At 51.4% G+C, this 20,330-nt stretch overlaps 1 protein-coding gene across 1 annotated transcript; it reads right to left on the bottom strand.

Moving 5' to 3' along the window:
* Positions 1–1,642: 1,642 nt before the first annotated feature.
* Positions 1,643–11,941, bottom strand: ECRG4 (ECRG4 augurin precursor). The gene is made up of 4 exons (XM_079792474.1): positions 11,728–11,941; positions 7,648–7,695; positions 4,980–5,137; positions 1,643–1,970 (listed from the first exon to the last, which is right to left on the bottom strand). Exons 1-4 carry the CDS (start codon positions 11,804–11,806, stop codon positions 1,812–1,814), a joined length of 444 nt encoding a protein of 147 aa, XP_079648600.1. The 5' UTR covers positions 11,807–11,941; the 3' UTR covers positions 1,643–1,811.
* Between the last annotated feature and the right edge of the window lie 8,389 nt (positions 11,942–20,330).

The raw sequence follows: 20,330 nt of genomic DNA on the forward strand, positions 1-20,330 counted from the left end.
CTGAACAGAGAACCTGTTTGAACCAGAGGAGCTAACAATCTTGGGGTTTAATTACCAATTGCTTCTCCTAAATTGCGAACGGCCATAGTAAAGAAAAAGAAAGGCCTTTTTTACATCTCTACAGAGTCCACTTATATGAGGCACCTAGAATAGTCAAATTTATGACGATGGAAAGTAGAATGTCAGGTTCCAGGGGCGAGGGGAGTGAGGAGGGAAGTGGTATTTAATGGGACTGTTTCAGTTTTGGAAGATGGAAATTTCTGAAAATGGATGATGATGATGGTGCACAAACTGTGACTTTAAGTGCTGCCAAACTGTACCCCGAAAATGGTGAAAATGGCAGATTTTATATTATGTGTATCTTGCCATTAATTTTAAAAAGTTGTAAGGATTCCAAAGGAAGAAATGAAATTACTGACGTGCAGTTGTTTTCATTGTCCATACACTGGTCTCCTGAGCCAGTGCTTCCTGCTAAGCCCAGGGGTTTTGTTACCCGTGATTCCAAATGGGGATGCATTTCAGAGACTATTTGCCAAATTATGTATCATTTTTCTGAGAAAGAACAAACAAGCTTCCATTAGATCTTCAATAGGTGTGCCAAAGACTTTACAACATGCAGTACCTGACTATTTAGTTAGGGGCCCTAGCCTCTTTTCCCTTAGATTGTAAAAAAAAAAGTGACAACAGACATCAGCCAACACAACAATAGCCTTTTGGTGTGAATGAATAAAAATTATGCCTTTTTTTTTTTTGGTCAGAGCAACAAAAAATATTTGACATCAGCCAACACAACAATAGCCTTTTGGTGTGAATGAATAAAAATTATGCCTTTTTTTTTTTTTTTTTTTGGTCAGAGCAACAAAAAATATTTTTTGGTGTGCAGCAGAATTTTAGAAATTAGTTTAGGGGTGCCATGAGATGAAAAAGGCTGAAAATCACTGCATTAGATGGTCAGAGGGGTCTGCAACCCACAGAAGTATAAAAGCCATTCTGAGTGGACCCTCTCATCCCCGCCCCAGCTCTGCAGACCCGGAGCTGTGACCAGATGCCTCCTCCCAGTAATGCCCGGGGCCTTCACCAGCCTCCCACCTCCTTCCCACCTTCCTTGTCCCCTCTCCCCTCCCCAACACCACTTTTTCTTTCATTCACTCAGGTGATTTAAATGCGGTGTGAAGTATACTCTTAAATCTTCTTGAAGTCGTGGGGCAGGGTTTAATTTTTTAAAGGTAGGGAGGCTCTGCGATCCACCAGACTTCAGGGCTTTCCCTCTTACTCTTCATGCCATGGAGGGCGACACTGAACAGGCGCAGCTCTAGCTCGGGGACTGACCAGAGCGCCCGGTCCTGTAACCTGAAACAATGTTCAACTCAACTTCCTTGCTGGAGTAATATCCTGCACTCAGTGTGGCCCGAATTTAACCAAAGGAAGACCCCTGCTGAGTCCCCGGGTGCCTGGGGTGGTCAGTTCCTGGAAGGCTCCACTGGGATAACAGACAGGGGCCTCTCAGATGACGTTCAACTTTGCAAACGTCCGGTGATGAAGCTGTGGCCAGCTTAATTGTCATCCAAATGCATCCTGAGACTTCTTTTGAACAAACAAAATGCTTTTATTGCTATTTTTAATGAAATGCACTTTCAGGCACTTGCATAAGCTATATAAAAAGGCATTTATATTCGTTGTTTGCACTCTTCCTTTCTGGTCACAGAAAGTAGGCAGAAAAGAGCAGCTGAAACAAAGCAGAACAGAGGCCACCTGTGCCAGGTTAGGAAGAGGAGAGGGACCCTCCTGGCACTGGACAGGCGGGACCATGGTTAGTAGTCATCATAATTGACGCTGGCTCCGTGCCGAAAGCTGTCGGGGCTCCGGGGACCGATGGCGGCATCTTCATCGTAGTGACGGTGGTGGTCATCATAGTAGTCATGTCCGTTCCGGCCTCTGCTCAGCCAATAGGTGACATCATCTTCAAATTTCTGGTAAGAAGAAAGAACACCATGGAGAGCGGGTTTAAGGACGCACCGTCTGGCCATGTCTCACCCCGGGCTTTCTCTGGTGGTTTCTCTTCAATGGTTAACACCCTCACTAAGAATGAGTCCTTGTTAGAGCATTGCTGTGCTTCTAGTCTTGTTATTAGAATCTTATAGGATCCTTCTTTATTATGGTTTTGTCATCAGACATTATTTTAGCCATTTCCCCATGTTGAACTCGTAATACCTATTTTTATGAACTGCAAATACTGGTCATCAAAGAAATGCCAAGTGCTGGAAGACGATATAGCATTTTCATCTATCAAATAAGTAAAAAAATTAAAGTTTTCAGTGAGAATAACAGATGCTGCTGCAGATGTGAGAAAATTGGGACCCTCACACATGACTTACAGGAGTATGGGTTTGGTGGTACTCAATGACCCTTGAATGTAATTCTACCTTTGCCCAGTAACTGCCCTGCACAGAACACAATACTAAGTGAGAAACAAACTACACACTAAGGTGCCAATAATAGCACCGGCCTTTTAGGTTGTTGTGAATGTTAAGTAGTTAATTCACACAAGAACTAGAATAATTCCTGGCACAGAGTTTGGCTATAAGTGTTTAGCTATTTGCACAACAAAAAATTATATTTGAGTAGCAAAAGATAAATGGGGAACAGCTGATATGAACAATGGCTGGGAATGAGAAAGAAATTATGATATGGCTACAGGCTTGCATTTTATGCAGCCATTAAAAATGGTCTTTTTAGGTCCCTGGCCGATTTTATCATCGGATTCTTTGTTTTATTGTTCTTGGATTATATGAGTTCTCTCTACATTTTGGATATTAGCCCCATATCAGAGGTATTGTTTGCAAATACATTCTACCATTCAGTTGGTTGCCTTTTATTTTGTTGATGGTTTCTTTTGCTGTGCAGAAGCATTTTAGTTTGATGTAGTCCCATTTGTTTATTTTAGTTTTGTTTCCTAATAAATTTAATTTAAAAACTGATGTCGCTAAAGAGTTTAATTTGTTTTCACCTATTGCATTATTTTGTATACACCCTTGGCTCACAATATGAATCCTGGGTCCATTAGGAAAAACACTTCCATCTCCCCTGTTGAGGAGCCGCCCTCCCTCCACTCCCTGGTCTGGGTGGTGATCTGAGTGCTCCCTGGCTGTGGTGGGCTGAGTGCTCCCTGACCAGGGTGGAGGGCTGAGTGCTCCCTGGCCGTGGTGGAGGGCTGAGTGCTCCCTGGCCGGGGTGGAGGGCTGAGTGCTCCCTGACCGGGATGGAGGGCTGAGTGCTCCCTGACCGGGATGGAGGGCTGAGCGCTCCCTGGCCGTGATGGAGGGCTGAGTGCTCCCTGGCCGGGGTGGCGGGCTGAGTGCTCCCTGGCCGTGGTGGAGGGCTGAGTGCTCCCTGGCCGTGGTGGAGGGCTGAGTGCTCCCTGGCCGGGGTGGAGGGCTGAGTGCTCCCTGGCCGTGGTGGTGATCTGAGTGCTCCCTGGCCGGGGTGGAGGGCTGAGTGCTCCCTGGCCGTGGTGGTGATCTGAGTGCTCCCTGGCCGGGATGGAGGGCTGAGTGCTCCCTGGCCGGGGTGGAGGGCTGAGTGCTCCCTGACCGGGATGGAGGGCTGAGTGCTCCCTGGCCGTGGTGGAGGGCTGAGTGCTCCCTGGCCGGGGTGGCGGGCTGAGTGCTCCCTGGCCGGGGTGGCGGGCTGAGTGCTCCCTGGCCGTGGTGGAGGGCTGAGTGCTCCCTGGCCGGGATGGAGGGCTGAGTGCTCCCTGACCGGGATGGAGGGCTGAGTGCTCCCTGACCGGGATGGAGGGCTGAGTGCTCCCTGACCAAGGTGGAGGGCTGAGTGCTCCCTGGCCGTGGTGGAGGGCTGAGTGCTCCCTGGCCGTGGTGGAGGGCTGAGTGCTCCCTGGCCTAGGTGGAGGGCTGAGTGCTCCCTGGCCGGGATGGAGGGCTGAGTGCTCCCTGGCCTAGGTGGAGGGCTGAGTGCTCCCTGACCGGGATGGAGGGCTGAGTGCTCCCTGACCAAGGTGGAGGGCTGAGTGCTCCCTGGCCGTGGTGGAGGGCTGAGTGCTCCCTGACCAGGGTGGAGGGCTGAGTGCTCCCTGGCCGTGGTGGAGGGCTGAGTGCTCCCTGGCCGTGGTGGAGGGCTGAGTGCTCCCTGGTCGGGGTGGAGGGCTGAGTGCTCCCTGGCCATGGTGGTGATCTGAGTGCTCCCTGGCCGGGGTGGAGGGCTGAGAGCTCCCTGGCCTACGTGGAGGGCTGAGAGCTCTCTGGCCGGGGTGGCGGGCTGAGAGCTCCCTGCGCTAGCCCCGCGCAGCCCTGGCCACCACTGCAGAGCTCTGCACAGCACTACCCCACCTCCACCTGCGCTGTCTTACCTGGCCCTGGCCCCAGCTGGGAGTGCTTGATTATAAACGGGGTTTTTCTGTAACTTAGTGAATTGCCCACTCTCCCTACCTGGGCACGTGAACCGAACCATCTTTTCCTGCAAATGTACTGACAGTTTCTCCCCAAGACATTTTCAGACCCCTCTCTCTTTAAACGAAAGTTTCATCTCCTTCCATTGTCCTCGTGGGTCTTCCCATTGATCTGGGTGTTTCTGACATTTTTTGAGGTAAAGCTGAAAATGTTTTGGGGAGGTTGTGAGTTACTTTAAGGACACCCAGGCAAAGCAGCTGAAACTGTCCCCAGGAAGATCTGACTCTTGCTGAATCTAAGTTCCAGCCAGTTTGGGCGGTGCCTTCTCTGGAATTTGGCTTCCCACTTGGACCCAGTGTGATGGAAAATTCCAGCTGCCGTCTTCATATGGATGGTCACGTAACCCTTAACCGATGCCTGGATGGCCTTGGCAGTGGGGGGTGGGGTGGGGGGGAAGGGTACTTCTGGAGTGAATAATGGAGCCTAAATTTCTGTGCCGTTTCCCCCAGCTATTACCCCCCCACCCCCGCCACTGCCCTGCAGGAAGCCAGGCCCGCAGGAGCGGATACCCACCGCCTCGTCGAAGCCCATGTAGAGGAACTGCTGGTACCACTGCTGGACCTCTGGCCGGGTCCGGTCCCACAGCTGCCGTCGCTGGCGCTTCAGGCTGCCTAGGAAGCTTTTAGCTTTGCTCTCATCCACAGCCACGTCCGTTTTCTTTGGAGCAGACGCTGAAATGAGTGAGTCCCACCCCAAGGTACAGAGATGACTTCTCTTCTTATTGGAGGGATCACTATTATACACCCCATCAGTGCCACCCGGGGAAGACAGTGCTGGCTCAGCTTCACATGTACGTGAGGTTAGTAAGCGCTCCTGTTTGGGAACAATCATGTAACAGGGCGTGGGCTGACCTTCACCTTCTCAGGCCTGGGGTGGGAACGAAAGGCAGCTCACTCTCCGCAGCCTCTCACCACGCTGGGACCAGGCCTCATGCGGAGGCGGGGCCTACCGCTGGGCTCTGCACTGGGAGGCACAGATGTCTGGTGCATGTGCACTGTGCGTGCAGGCAAGCGAGCACTGGGCTCGCTTAGGAAACTGGGGAGTGGAAAGGACCAGAGTGATGAGCCTGAGGGGCCAGACCAGGCCCAACCTCCAGTGCTCATGGCAGATTGCTAGAGTACACAGTGCCACCTTGGGCCTCACCTCGGGCCTCCTGGCAGCCGGCTGAGACGGGAGGGTCTTGGTGCTGGCTGGGCCATGCTTCCTCCCGTCTTCTTGTGGGGCCTCAGCTGTTTAGAAGGCACCTCCTCGGCAGGTGTGCCGGGGATGCTCTGCACCGGGTCTGCCCTGCTGTCTGGTTGGACCTGTCCCTCCTACACAGGGGGCCTGAGTGTCCCTGTCCCGGGCTGACATGAAAGCTGCAAGGGGAACGGGAGTGCATGCCCTCTGTGTTCCTTGTCACGTGGATAAACGCCAGGGGGTTGTTTTCACTCTTGTTCATGTCTTTTCCCTTAGGGCCTGTCACACTGTTTTGTACACAGCAGGCGCTGCATATGTATTTCTTGGCTTGCAATGAATAAAAGTTGAGGATCTACACCTAGGACTTGTGACTATTCTGGCGGTTTCCTCTCCAGCCCCACCTCTGTCTGTTGGCCCTGTGAAACCTGCCGCTGGGTTGTCAGTGGGGACAGGCTGGCTGCCCAGGTGGGGGAGGAAGCCCTCTGAGGCGTCTCCGACACTGTGGAGGGACCCGGGCCACAGGAGCGGCTGGGAATGCTGGGAAAGATGCCCAGGAGCCCTGATCCTGAGAGGGGATCTCCGAGGGTGAGTGCTGGAGGCAACTTGAACCTGCTAGATTCCCCACTAACTCAGAGAGACAAGAGTAAGTTATTTCCAATAGCCAAGGTCCGGAAACAGCCCAAGTGCTCATCAGTAGATGAGTGGATAAAAAAGCTGTGGTACATTTACACCATGGAATACTATGTATGCAGCAGTGTCTCTTACCCTTTGAGACAGCATGGAGGGACCTGGGGAGTATTGTGCTAAGTGAAATAAGCCAGTCAGAGAAAGACAAGTATCACATGATCGCACTCATATGTGGGATCTAATGAACAAAATAAACTGATGATTAAAATAGATCCAGAAACATTGAAGCATGGAACAGACTGACGTATTTCAGAGGGAAGAGGGGGCGGGGGAGGAAGAGATTAACCAAAGACCTTGGATGCATATATGCATAGCCCATGGGCACAGACAATAATGTGGTGAAGGCCTGGGGAGGGGAAAGGAGCAGGATGGAGGGGGTCAATGAGGGAGAGGAAGGGGGACATCTGTAATACTTTCAACAATAAAGATAAATTTAAAAAAAGAACAAGTGGTCCTAGTCAGTTTGGCTCAGTGGATAGAACGTTGGCCTGTGGACTCAGGGGTCCTGGTTTGATTCCGGTCAAGGGCACATGCTCGATCCCCAGTAGAGGGCATGCAGGAGGCAGCCAATCAATGATTCTCTCTCATCATTGATGTTTCTATCTCTCTCTCCCTCTCCCTTCTTCTCTGAAATCAATAATATATATATATATATGTAAAAGAAATAAGTGATTAAATGTTCACATCAGAAATGTGGTTACACTTCTTAATCTCTAAGGGGCAGTTAATTTTATAGGTGAGATGAAAAATCCAAGAGAGAGATGGCCTTCACAAGAGCACGGCACTGGCCCGATGGCCGCCGGATGGCGATGGTGCATGGCGCGGGGCCCAGGCTGCTGTGGCTCCCAGGCTGCTCTGTGGCACTCTGCTGCTGTCCACGTTCGCTCAGCAGTGCTTTTCACCAGGTGTGAGTAAAAAGAAGCTTTTTGGTTTGACCCTACCCACAATAGCTAACTGGGGATGGACCACCAGAACCGTACAATACGTTCGCGTCCACCAGCTGAGCTTTGCTGGGCTCTACAATGTGCTCTGACTGGTCCACGGTCCCAACACAAATAGCACCAAGTCACTGCAGCACGGCCTCTTTTAGTTCTGAGTCCACACTGACAGCTTTCAGAAAAACAACCTTCAAACGTCTCCTGGCAAAAATACTTCACTAATAAAATATCACACCACACGCCCACAGGACGAGCTCTGCAGGCCTGCTAATCTTTTAGGGACCAAACTCTTCTGAGTGGCCAGACATGACACTCAGGTGAGCACGTTCGGTGTGGCCATTGCATTTTAATCCCTTACCCATCTGGGGTGTATTTACCTTCCCGCTTCTGGAGCATCAGCTTGAGTGTATTTCCACTTGTGGCGCCTGAAGGAATGGGAATAGAGATCAGGTTCAGCGTGGCTGTACTCTTTAACTCCTCAAATGCAAAAATCAGTTGGAAAAACCCACTACGTGCGCCCATCTTGATTTGGCAACTTGATTGTATTACACTGCTTTAGGCTCGTTGCGTTCCCTGTTGTGCAGAAAAAGCAGTTCAGGCTGCCCATGGCCCAGACTGGAGGCAATGACTGTGGCTGACCAAGGGCGTTATGACATGAGCTAGTCCCTGGGAAGTGGCCTTGCTCTTTCAGCCATTACATCTCATTATGAGGGCCAGCCACCTGCCCTAGGTCCCTTCTGGCAGGCTTTCTCTTTGCGTGGTACACTGGGTGGAAGTGTCCCCCACCCCAAATTCTCCGGCACCTGAAACCTCTGCGTTGAACTCATCTGGAAATAGGGTGTTTGCAGACGTAATGAGTAGAGCTCTCGAGGTGCTATCACACTGAACCTAGGGTGGGCTCTGCACCCCGAGACCGTGTCCTCACAGGAAGAGGAGACGATGCAGAGAAGGGCTGTCAGAGGACAGGCAGCCGAAAGGGAGCTAAGCTGCCACACGCCCCTGCCTTCGCCCTCTCCCAGCCCAGCCCAGCCCAGCCCAGCCCAGCTGTGTAGCTTGTCCTGCTCACCTCAGAATCAGGCCTTCCTTGCACCATTTACTCTGACTTTAATTCACCTCTAAACATGTTTCTAATCAGCCCAAGCATTTCAATGGAAAGCAACACGTCTGGCCTGACGGAATGCCCTCCAGGTGCGGGGACTGTCAGCGCCTCCGGTCCCTAAGTGCACATGTCAGTAGAAGGCTTGGCCTCTGAAGGGAAACAAGGCCCCGGGAAAGCCAGCCTCACAGTAGGGAGTTGAGTGCCTTCAGGTGTAAGGAGCTAGTTTGGTCCCAGGATGGAGACAGCCTGGAGGTGGGGGTGCCCTTTCTGGGCAGGTACTTAGCCTCCCTCTCCATGGACGGGCCCAAGGCCGGGCTTCTATCTGCAAGGGTACAGTTTTCTGGGAAAAGAAGCCATAGCTTTTTCCAGACTCTCAGAAGTGTCTGGGACCCCAATGAGATAAAGAACCCCTGCATAAAGAAGCTACTAGGTAGGTGAGGGGGAAAACACATTTGTAGGGAAAGGTCATAAACTGGCTACCCACAGCTGACTTTTCCTGCAGGTGTGTTTTATTGGCATGCCCAATGCTACAGAATTTGAATTTGAACACCTCTGGGCCCAAGTCACTTGATACCCCTGGTCCTCAAACAGCCACTCCTATGCCCCCCTCCAAGCATTTGAACTTAGTGATACCCAACTGCCTTGAGAGTAGGTGTGCCAGTGAGGGAGCCGGTTCGGAAGAATCTCTAGAGACCACACTGAAGGACTGGGGGACAGTGGGCTCAGGCAACAGCGCAATGTGCAGCAGCCTATGGAAGAACCCAGTGGCTTCCACTGTCTATGTGCGAGTCAGTCTACAGTGATTGACTGTTTAAGACGCAATTGCAACTGTAGGCTGCGTGAACAACTGGGTAGCATCTGCGGAAAGGAAGCAATCGTCCGGTCTCTGTTTCATCCCTACTCTGATTGGACCAGCCCTCTACTCGGAACAGGGGAATTTCAGAAGAGCACAGGAACCCAGAGGTGTCAGAGGAGAGAGGATGAGGGTGCAAACGTGTTACATGAGAAACAGTAAAGGAGTTTAGATGTTTCACCTAGAGCCGTGGTCGGCAAACTGCAGCTCGTGAGCCACATGCGGCTCTTTGGCCCCTTGAGTGTGGCTCTTCCACAAAATACCACGGCCTGAGCGAGTCTATTTTGAAGAAGTGGCATTAGAAGAAGTTTAAGTTTAAAAAATTTGGCTCTCAAAAGAAATTTCAATCGTTGTACTGTTGATATTTGGCTCTGTTGACTAATGAGTTTGCCAACCACCCTAGGTCCTAGAGAAATAAAACTTCTGGGGGCCACGGGGCCATAAATTAGGACATGAAGTAAGGTTTCCAACAGCTGGACAGTAGGTGAGGGGGAAAACACATTTGTAGGGAAATGTGTCCAGCCTGGTCCAGGTCACATCACGAGCTGCTGAGCAGAAGTAAGCAGAGATGAGCACTTGAGGAGATGACTTTTAGATGAAGTCACCCGTCCTCATTTGCTAGTACTACCTTTAAATGAGGAAATCAATGGAAACATTTCCTAAAGCCGACAGGTATGTTTCTTGGCAGTAACATTAGCATCCATTACTGTCTTAACATTTGTCAGTCTCCAACAACTCATACGGAATTAAGTCTCTCCAAGGCTTGCCTTCTGTAAAAGCGCTGAGCAATTAATGAATGAAATGTGGTCTCATATTGAAACAGACGTGAGGCTTAAGCATTTGCCAGGAGGCTGCAATTTCTCACAGCAAATGTGTCGCCACCTCTCCAGACTTGAAGTCTCCCGGCTTCTCGGCAATGCAACTGAGAAGCATGGCTATCCCTGAGTTATGAATTGTCAGTGTCGCCACCGTGCCAGTTACTACACACCATGAGATCGGACACCACACTAAATTTGTTTGAAGAAAAAAACAAAGAACAAGTGAATAACCATGATTATTTTCTGAGTATAGATTTTTATTTTTACCCCAACACTATCAGTTCCTATTTCTAGGCTGTGATAATTAGCACTTGTGAATTTATGAAATCTAGTGACCTGGCATAGATCTCCCAGCAGGTTCAGAATTGCAAGATGTCTCTTTGATCAATTCACTAATTGATCAAGAGGGGCGATGACCATTTTTTTCTATTAAATGTTTCTGAGTATCACAAAGAGCCAGCTAGGGGACTCTACATAGATATAAAGATTTTCATTTTATGTCCTAAGAAAGTTCCCATTGCAGCTCAGTGATGTTACTGTAATGGTCAGCGACTCCTCTCACTGCGTTGTTGGTATGATGAAGTAAAATGCAAGCCCTGAGGAGCAATGAATGGCTTACAGCCAGTGCTCTCCCTCTTTGCTGGGATGTGCTTCTTAGAACGGGAGGAGCAAAGGGCACGAGGCAGATCAATGATGTAATGGGAATTATTGGTCCGTGCCCCCCCCCCCCCCCCCGTGGCTGTGATGCGGAACTGCAGTCACCCTCCCCACTTGAACAGGCCCCCGCTCTTCTAAGGACCCAGCTCCAACCCTCCAGCTGGGCTGGACTGCACGCCTCCCTGCCCTCCCCGGGGACTTGGTTTCCCCACCTGCTTTGAGTGAGTAAAATGCAGAAGTGAGCCACCCAGGGGTCTTCCCTTCCCAGCACAAGTGCCCAGCTGCTCTGCAGCGGGAAAAGCACCAGCCTCGGGTCTTAGGCAAGTGGCCCACACCTTCCAGCCCCTCAGCAAGAGATGTGGGCTCACAGCGCCTGCCTCGCTCAGCTGTGAGCGGCCGGCCGGCCGAGGCACTCCTGCAGGCAGGAGGCCACCAGTGAGCCAGAGGGGCACAGGGAAGCTAGGGTGTCCAGACAACACGTGCTATTTCAGACTGCCTCTCTTAGGGTGGGCTCTGCAGCCCCCCAGGGTCCGGATGTCTGTCCCCCCCGCCCCAGATGCCTTCATTTTGGGAGTGTGTGGGAAAGTGCACATTTTATAGGGAGCGCTTCATTGGGAATTCTCACCCCATTCATTGAGAGCTCCATGAAGTAGAAAGCGGGGAGCATTTCTCCTTTGGGAGCCGGTCCCGTATGCAACGTGAGGCCAGCTCAGTCTGGAGGAGAGGGCGCACCATCCCATTGACTCAAGCTTCCGGGGACCCTTCCCATCGCCTTAGTCCTGAAACACTTCTTGCCCCTCCAGGACCTCTCGCCCACCTTGTCGCCCGAGGTCATCACAGGTCTGAGGCCCTGCCCTTGACCCTGGTACTCTGCTGGCCTGGCCAAGCCACCACTTGCCATTTGTGGGAGTGCAAAGCCCGACCCCCCTATCACCCTTTGGCCCTTGCTCAGACTCAAAATGGGTGCCTGTGCCCCCACTCTGCGCCATCTCCCCCCCCCCCCCCCGCGCCCTGGCATCGCCCCACTTACTTGGGCCCAGACACAGCAGCAGGAACAGCGCCAGCGCGGTGGTGGCCAGGACGGCGGGCCGCGCCGAGGAGGAGGCCATGCTGCACCGCGGGCAGGAGGGATGTGCTGGGCTGGCCGAGGGAGGACTGGCCAGAGAGCTGAGGCCGGGAGGGCGGGCGTGGCCTGCGTCCTTGCGGGGAGGGACCGAAGGCAGTGGCGTGGCGCGGTGCCAGGGGGGCAGCGGGCCAAGCAGAGGCTCTGAGCCTGAGCCCGGCTCTCTGGTCTCTGGCTGGGATGCTCAGGATGCAGGCGCCACCGAGGACCTGGCAGGGCGCAGCGGGGCAGGCAAGAACCCCCGGGAGGATGGGAGGTGGATTGCCAACTCCCGCCCAGGTCTCCCCTCTCCCCTCCGTCCCTCTCGCCCCAGCCAGGTTGCTGGCTGCTGTGCTGTCCGCTCACTCCGCACTGTTGGCTTAGAAAGAGGCCTCTGGAATTTCCTTAATTCCCAAGCTGCACTTAAAGATGCTTTGGCAGCGCTGTGCTTGAATACTTTGAAAGACTCCACAGTCTGGGTCCAGAGCCGCCATCCAGGAAAACATCGCCCCCGCCCCCCCCCCCCCCCCCACCCCCCGTGCCGGCCGCTGGAATAGAAGGCCTTTCAGAACCCGGGACTGGTGAGCTGTAGGTGTCCGCAGACCAGAAGTGCCCACTGCGTGCTCTGTGGCCCACGCACAAGGGACACTGAAGGAGGCCCAGCCAGACCTGCACAGATACCAGGTACGAGGGACGCAGGGGTGATAGGAAACAAGACAAACTTGCACCCGCTGACCTCGGGCGTCACCTAATTAGCCCCCTAGGCCTGTAGGGACCCTTCCATCTAGGACAGCGGTAGCCAACCGGTGGTCCGTGAGGTCCGAAAGGCTGCCGACCGCTGCTCTAGGACCTGCTCCGAACTCAGGTGATTGTCTCTTTCGTTTACCTCTTGCTGGCTTTTCACACCTTCGGGCTGCGGGCCCACTGTCCACCAGGTCACTGCCCTCCTCGCAGGCAGTTGGCGCTCTCCAGCAGGCCGCCGGAAGAGTGTGTTACTCCTGAGCGAGAAAGGACATATGGTGGCGGGTGCAGGACAGGTGTGAAGTGGGTCTGACAGAACCACAAGAACTTGGCTGCACCGGTTCCCAGAGAGAAACAGAAAGATAAGGCTACACATCAAATGATTGTAGGGAAATCTTATAAGCCCTTGGAGAAACTCGAGTAGGGGTCAGATTAAGAAAGAGAAAAAAACACCCAACCAGAAAACACCATGTACATACTTTTGCCCAAGGACAAGAAATCCATTATTAGGAAGAAAATCAAAGCAAATAGAAAGTTGAAATTCTGTTTGGATTGGTTTAGAACAAACATGGAAGACATCAATTATAATCTTTTATTTGTCTTGTGGAGACCTTTGCGTCAAATCTCCACCACAATTTGCTTCTCATATAACATTTAAAAACTTGTCTCTTAACTAGAATCTGATTGGAATTGAGTTTGAGGAGCCAGAGGACAGCAGCCACCTCCCTGCCTGGGTTTCTTCTTCCGTCGTTGGGAGCAGCCCACAGTCTGCCCTCTGCCCATCTCCCCTTACACTTGAAAATGCAGCGGCAATTTCAGTTTTCGTTAATTCAGAGCCCAATGGGGGCTGGGGGTGGGGGGAATGTCTGCTTTAATCAGCTTATATAGGATTTGATGACAAAGTAAATATTGAATCCTAGTTTTTAATGGCCCATATAAAAATGCTTCGATTACTGTTTCTTTGGTGAATTGGTAACACAAATCAAGGATCCTACAGAAAATTATTTTAAAACTAGAAGCCCGGTGTATGAAATTCGTGCACGCGGGGGGTTGTCCCTCAACCCAGCCTGTACCCTCTCCAATCTGGGACTCCTGGAGGGATGTCTGACTGCCCATTTAGGCCCAATCCCACCGGACATCCCTCTCACAATCCAGGACTGCTGGCTCCCAACTGCTTGCCTGCCTGCCTTCCTGATTGCCCCTAACCGCTTCTGCCTGCCAGCCTGATCACCCCCTAACCACTCCGCTGCCAGCCTGGTTGATGCTTAACTGCTCCCCTGCCAGCCTGTTTGCCCCCAACTTCCCTCCTCTGCCAGCCTGGTCACCCCTAACTGCCCTCTCCTGCAGGGTTGATCACCTCCAACTGCCCTCCCTTGCAAGCCTGGTCCCTCTCAACTGCCCTCCCTTGCAAGGCTGGGTGCCTCCCAACTGCCCTCCCCTGCTGGCCATCTTGTAGTGGCCATCTTGTGTCCACATGGGGGCAGGATCTTTGACCACATGGGGGCAGCTATATTGTGTGTTGCAGTGATGGTCAATCTGTATATTACTCTTTTATTAGATAAGATAGAGGCCTGGTGCATGGGTGGGGGCCAGCTGGTTTGCCCTGAAGGGTGTCCTGGATCAGGGTCGGGTTCCCTTGGGGCGTGGGGCAGCCTGAGCGAGGGGCCTGTGGTGGTTTGCAGGCCGGCCACGCCCCCTGGCAACCCAAGCAGAGGCCCTGCTATCTGGGATTTATTTTCCTTCTACAATTGAAACTTTGTAGCCTGGAGCGGAGCCAAGCCTGCTATTCCCTCCAGGGCGGCAGCCATTTCTGTGGCAGTTAATTCACCTTCTACAATTGAAACTTTGTAGCCTTAATCGGGTGGGCCCAGCCAGGGTGTGTGGAAAGCTTTGCTTCCCCTGTTGCCGCTGGCAACCCTGGCCTGCTCTCTCAAGCTCCATTCTGCTGCCATTTGTTTGAATTTGTTTACCTTCTATAATTGAAACTTTGTAGCTTGAGTGGAGGCTTAGGCCTGCAAAGGCTATGGAAAGCTTGGCTTGCTCTGTTACCTGGGAAACCTTGCTCTCTGTGGCTGTAGCCATCTTGGTTTGGGTTAATTTGCATACTCGCCCTGATTGGCTGGTGGGCGTGGCTTGGTTGGTGGGCGTGGCTTATGTAGCGGAGTGATGGTTAATTTGCATATTACCATTTTATTAGAGAGGATAATTGCCAACATTTCCTGAGGACCATCCCAGCTTCTTCTTCTCATGGAGGGCTGGAGGTGAGTTCATCCTCCGCCTGCTCCAAGCTGCTCCAGCAGATCCCAGCGGGGGGATGGGGGGGCATCTTTCACAGGAAAGCGGTGACAGGCAGGCATGGCCAGGACAGTGCATCCAGTACGATGTTTACGTACTTGCAAAACAAGAAAGGTTCCTGGGTAAGTGGCACTTTACACCCTAAAGCAGGACCGAATCTATCTCTGCCAATAAGAGACACAGCTTCATCACACAGTTTTTATTGAAATACTAGAGGCCTGGTGCACAAATTCGTGCATGGGTGGGGTCCCTCTGGATGGCCTGTAGGGATGGGGCCGAAACTGCAGTCCACTGCCGCCTGCAGCTCCTACCTGCCGCTCCCACTCATCCTGGCCCCACTGTGCCTGCCGTGGGCTCGCGCCCAAACAATCACCAGCCATGATCCCTGTGCCTGACGCCCTCCCAAAGGGAATGGCCTGCAAGATCGGACTGAAACTGGCTCTCCGACATCCCCTGAGGGGTCCCGGATTGCGAGAGGGCACAGGCCAGACTGAGGGACCCCACTGGTGCATGATCCAGCTGGGAAGGGACCGTGGGAGGGCTCCAGGGTGTGTCCAGCCCATCTTTCTCAGTCCTGATCTGCCGGACCCCAGCAGCAAGCTAACCTCCCGGTTGGAGCATCTGCCCCTTAGTGGTCAGTACAAGTCATAGCAACTGGTCGACCAGTTGACTATCTGCCCCCTGGTGGTCAGTGCATGTCATAGCAAGCAGTTGAGCATTCTTAGCATATCATTAGCATATTATGCTTTGATTGGTTGTTCCGTTGTTCTGCCTTTTGGTCTATTTGCATATTACCCTTTTATTATATAGGATAATACAGAAAAATGTGGAGATCAAACACACGACATAATGATCAAGAAACAGCATTATCCACATTCCAAGAGTCCCTGTCCCCTCCCAGGCCCTCCCACCCCATATGCACTCTTTTACAAACATTTTATTGGTATTTTATTTTCATTTACTTAAAAAACACCCTCATGAAATAAAGATTATGGTTACCAATAGGAAGACACTAATTAATAAAAAAGAAGGGTTAAAAAGTGTAAGATTGCCTGGCTGGCGTGGTCAGTGGTTGAGTGTCAACCTATGAACCAGGAAGTCACAGTTTGATTCCCTGTCAGAGCACATGCCTGGCTTGCAGGCTTGATCCCCAGTGTGGGGTGTGCAAGAGGCAGCCATTTGATGATTCTCATCATTGATGTTTCTATCTCTCTCTCCCTCTCCCTTCCTCTCTGAAATCAATAAAAATATATTTTTTAAAAAAGCGTAAGATTTATGACTGGGTCAACTTACCAATTCAGTTTGTTCAATCCATATCTATTTCTCAAAATGCTCACTGGACATCCTTTGCCTGGACAATATTCCAGAGTGGAATGTTTTCGGCTCCAGTATTCTTGTCTGCCTTACGCACTGTGGGTAACATTTTATCACCACCAATAACATGGCACATCTACCTGTCATTTGTCTTGCAGCCATTTCCATTCATGATGGGTCTCTGGTTTGACTTGGATCCTGCTCAGAGGGACTTTCCTGCCTCTCTCCCATGCAAACATAGAGGAGCCCCAAGAGGAAGGTGACTCCGACCAGGCCCCAGGGCCACTGCTGCCCCCTCTTTCAGTATGAGGGTGTGATGCGAGTCCCCAGGTTTTAATATGCAGGGAGTGTGATGTGGCAGGAGCCACTCGCTCGGCCTTCACAGTCTGCTAAAGTTCCTTCCATTGGTTTATTTGTTCACCAGCATTTACTTCTAAAACGCTACCTACGCATGGGCACTGTGACAAGCCCTTTGTTCCCAATTACATTTGTGAAGTGCATGGTTCTCCTTTCGTCCTCTGCTAAAGTTGGCCCCCTTCTTTATGCCAGTGTTTCTCAAACTTCATCTAATAACCCCAAGGTGCTGGGTAAGGCCCATTCCTGGGCCACACTCGCTGGGATTCTGACCTGGTCAGCCTTGGGGAGGGCCAGGAGTCTGCATTTTTTGGAAGGAGGATTCTAGGGGATGCCCATGTAAGCAGGGCTCAAAGTGTTGTCTGAGACATTGAGCTCACGCCGCCGACCATCTAAACTCACCCGCTGCCCTCAGTCTTCGCCTGTCCTTCTCACCCCAGTATTTCCCCCCGAGCTACCACAGCAGCTGCAGGGGCTTCCTCTCTGCCATTTGGCATAGTAGCTGAGAACACAGTTCCAGGAATGTGTCATATGCTAACCATGCACGTAAGTCTGTGTCCTCTCTAGGCCTCGTCCTGTACGATGGAGAAATATTTAGCATGCTGAGACCAGAGGTCACATGTACAGAGCCTCATATGCAGTAAGCACTCAATAAATATCAGGAGTGGTTTTCATCACCAGCACCCCCTCTGACCTCTCTATTCCTAGTGCTCTGACACCTGGGTGCTCCTCCCCCCCACCCTAGGCCAGGTGAGCAGGACCCCTCATTTTGGATGAGGTTTCAATCCACCACCTCATTATTATACATTATCAGATTCACCTTTGCAAACATTGCCCTGACTTGATGTCCCCACTTCTTTCTCTTCATAAGAAACATGGCACTAGAACAGCATGCTAAGTGTCCTCTGTGTATCTTTACAGATTTCCATAATAAAAAAATACTAATATACAGAATCCTAGTGGCACCCATTGACTACAGAATCTATAACACACACATGACCTTCAGACTCTTTGTTTAGTCTTAAAATATGTACAACAGGTATTTTTCCTTCATACTTTCTGCAGGTCGCCCAATTTCACCCAAACTCAATTCTTGAGTGCATTCTCAGCACCTTCACGGCTTCATGGCTTTGCACACAACATTCCCCAGGGATGCCACTGGGCCTCACCTCTGCTAGCAAACCCTACTGCCCCACTTACCTATCCGGGCAGGGCTCAGCCGGGTGGTTCTGCTGCCTTGCACAGTGTTGATGGCACTCACTTAGCCGACTCAGCTGGGATGGGCTGCACTGGACAGTCCCAGAGAGCTCTGCTCACATGTCTGGCACCTTAGTGGGGATCATTGGAAAGTCTGGGTCCAGCTGAGATTGTCAACTGAAGAGCTGACATGTGGCCTCTCCAGCATGACTCTCAGCGTAGTTCCTACAGGGAGGCTCAGGGCTCCCAGAAGGAGTGTTCGGAGATCAGCTGCTCCAAAAGCCAAGAGGAAGCTGCCAGTGTCTTAAGGTCTTCACCTGGAAAGGGACACAAGTCAATGTCTTTTATTGATTGAAACAGGCACAGACCCATTGGCATTTGCAAGGAAGTACAAACATCCCATTTCTCAGTGGGAGGACATCCAAGAAGGTGTGGCTACCTTTAATCCTCCCCACCTTTCAAGGCCAAGTTCAGATGCTGCCTCTGCCAAGAGGCCTTTTCTGCTTCCCCCTTTTGTCTAGAAACGTGTTTTCTTATTAATTCCTACACCGTTATGTTTCCTCCATTCTACTTTGGACTTCTCTGTGTACCTTATTTCTCTTTTCTCATTAGATTTTAAAAAATATATTTCTATTGATTTCAGAGAGGAAGGGAGAGGTAGAGAGAGATAGAAACATCAATGATGAGAGAATATCATTGATCCGCTGCCTCCTGCACACCACACCCCCCACTGAGGATTGAGCCCGCAACCTGAGCCTGTGCCCTTGACCTGAATCGAACCCGGGACCTTCCAGTCTGCAGTCCAATGTTCTATCGCCTGAGCCAAAACCAGCGAGGGCTCCATTAGATTTTAAGCTTTGAGTTTCTCAATGTGTTTGTTCTCTTTTTAAAATTTCCCATAGAAGGGAACACTCAAATATTTGAGGAATGAGTCAATGTGAATCACCTAAAAGTGAGTCTGTGGCTGCACAGATCTTGTATAAATGAAATCATTTTGAATGTCTCTGTGTTATTTTTTTAATTTTAGGTTTGATATTAGAAAAGTATATGTTACACATAGCAATGGCTCATAGCAGCAGCCCAGTAACAATAATAAAGAAGGTAATAGCGATCCCGCCAAATGCCAGCCATAGCTACTGTCTATGCCTAAGGATTGGTACCCACAGGGTTAATTTTTATGATCAGTGGTGGTTTCTCAAGATTCTGTTCCTGTTTATTAAGCAAAATTCCATGTTGAATTGTAATAACTTTTGCCATTTTAAATAACAAACTTGAAGCCAAAGGCAGGAAAAGCACGGAAGTTTCCTTTCGGTCTAAAAAAATACTGAGGAGCACAAAGTCCTCATTATGCACAGTGGCGCTCTCTGCAGGGTCTGTGAGAGGGAGCCGAGAGGCGGGCGCCCAGACTCTGCGGGCAGCGCGGCCCTGAGCGGAGTGTCCGGGACTCCGCACGTCTACCCGGCCCCTGCATGAGGATGAGTGTAAACCTCCAGCCAGGGGCCTGGACACAGCCAAGATGTCTCTGGTAAATGTCTTCATATACCTAAGGGACCTCTGGTGGGAAGAGGTGATCTTTATTAGAACAGATTAATATGTGGAATGAGGCCAGTTTCCCGCCTCTTCACACCTTGCATTTGCAGCGTTTTAACTAAAAAGATGCTGACAGCTGAGGAGATCCAGAGACAGAGCCGCAGCCTCAGGTGCAGGGAGCACAGCTGTGCGCATCAGCCCCCAACACACACACACACACACACACACACACACACACACACACACACACACGTTTGCCAAATCCCCTCCCTGTGGAGAGGGGAGCACGGTGGCTTCTCAATGTAAAACTCAACCACCTGGACACAAAATATGGATTCTAAGGCGGGAGTTTGTAGCTCCAGGGTGGTGGACAGCAGCTGTGGGGTGCCTAGACCGAAGCAGGAGGTCCGCTCGTGGCCTGCCGTGCACCAGGCCTCACCCTCCTGACCCAGGACGGGCCAAGCTGCCGCCTGCACAGTTGGACCAAGTGGAGGCCACAGGCACCGCAGGCGCTGGCAGCACTGATGTGTTCCTTGCTGGCGGGTGACTCAGGAGTCCCTGCAGCTTTGACAGGGTCTCGAACCCCAGCGCAGTGGCAGAGCGGCCTTGTGGAGCCACTGCTCCAGCAGCTCAGGCGGAGTTGAGAGCCCCTCAGAGGCCTCCCCCGCTGAGTGGTGGAGTCACTGCTGAGGACACACCACGTCACCGTCCCCCGAGCTCCCCAGGAGGTGTCATCACTGTCATCGTTATTTCCTTTATTTTTATTTTTTGGTGTTATTTCATTGTGTTATCTATTTGTGTTGTTAATTACTGAGCATAGAACTTTAGGATTGCCTTGTAAACCCAGAGAGAAATGTGGTGCAAACTCCCCAGCCCCATGTAGCTCCCAGCCCCACGTCAGCGGCAGAGTCACACCTTGTGTTAAGGTGCTGTATTCCCAAGACACTCTGTTTAAATAAGAATATTTTTGAAAATATACTAACAATAAATTAGGCACCATTCATTGAAGGGAAGAGCAGCCACGGCAATCCCACCTGTAAGCATTGTACCCACTTCCCTATGGTACAGGCACCCACGGGGTACCGAGGGCTGCCCCAGGT

This window comes from Cnephaeus nilssonii (genome assembly GCF_951640355.1).
Source record: "Cnephaeus nilssonii genome assembly, chromosome: 15".
Lineage (NCBI taxonomy): Eukaryota > Metazoa > Chordata > Mammalia > Chiroptera > Vespertilionidae > Cnephaeus > Cnephaeus nilssonii.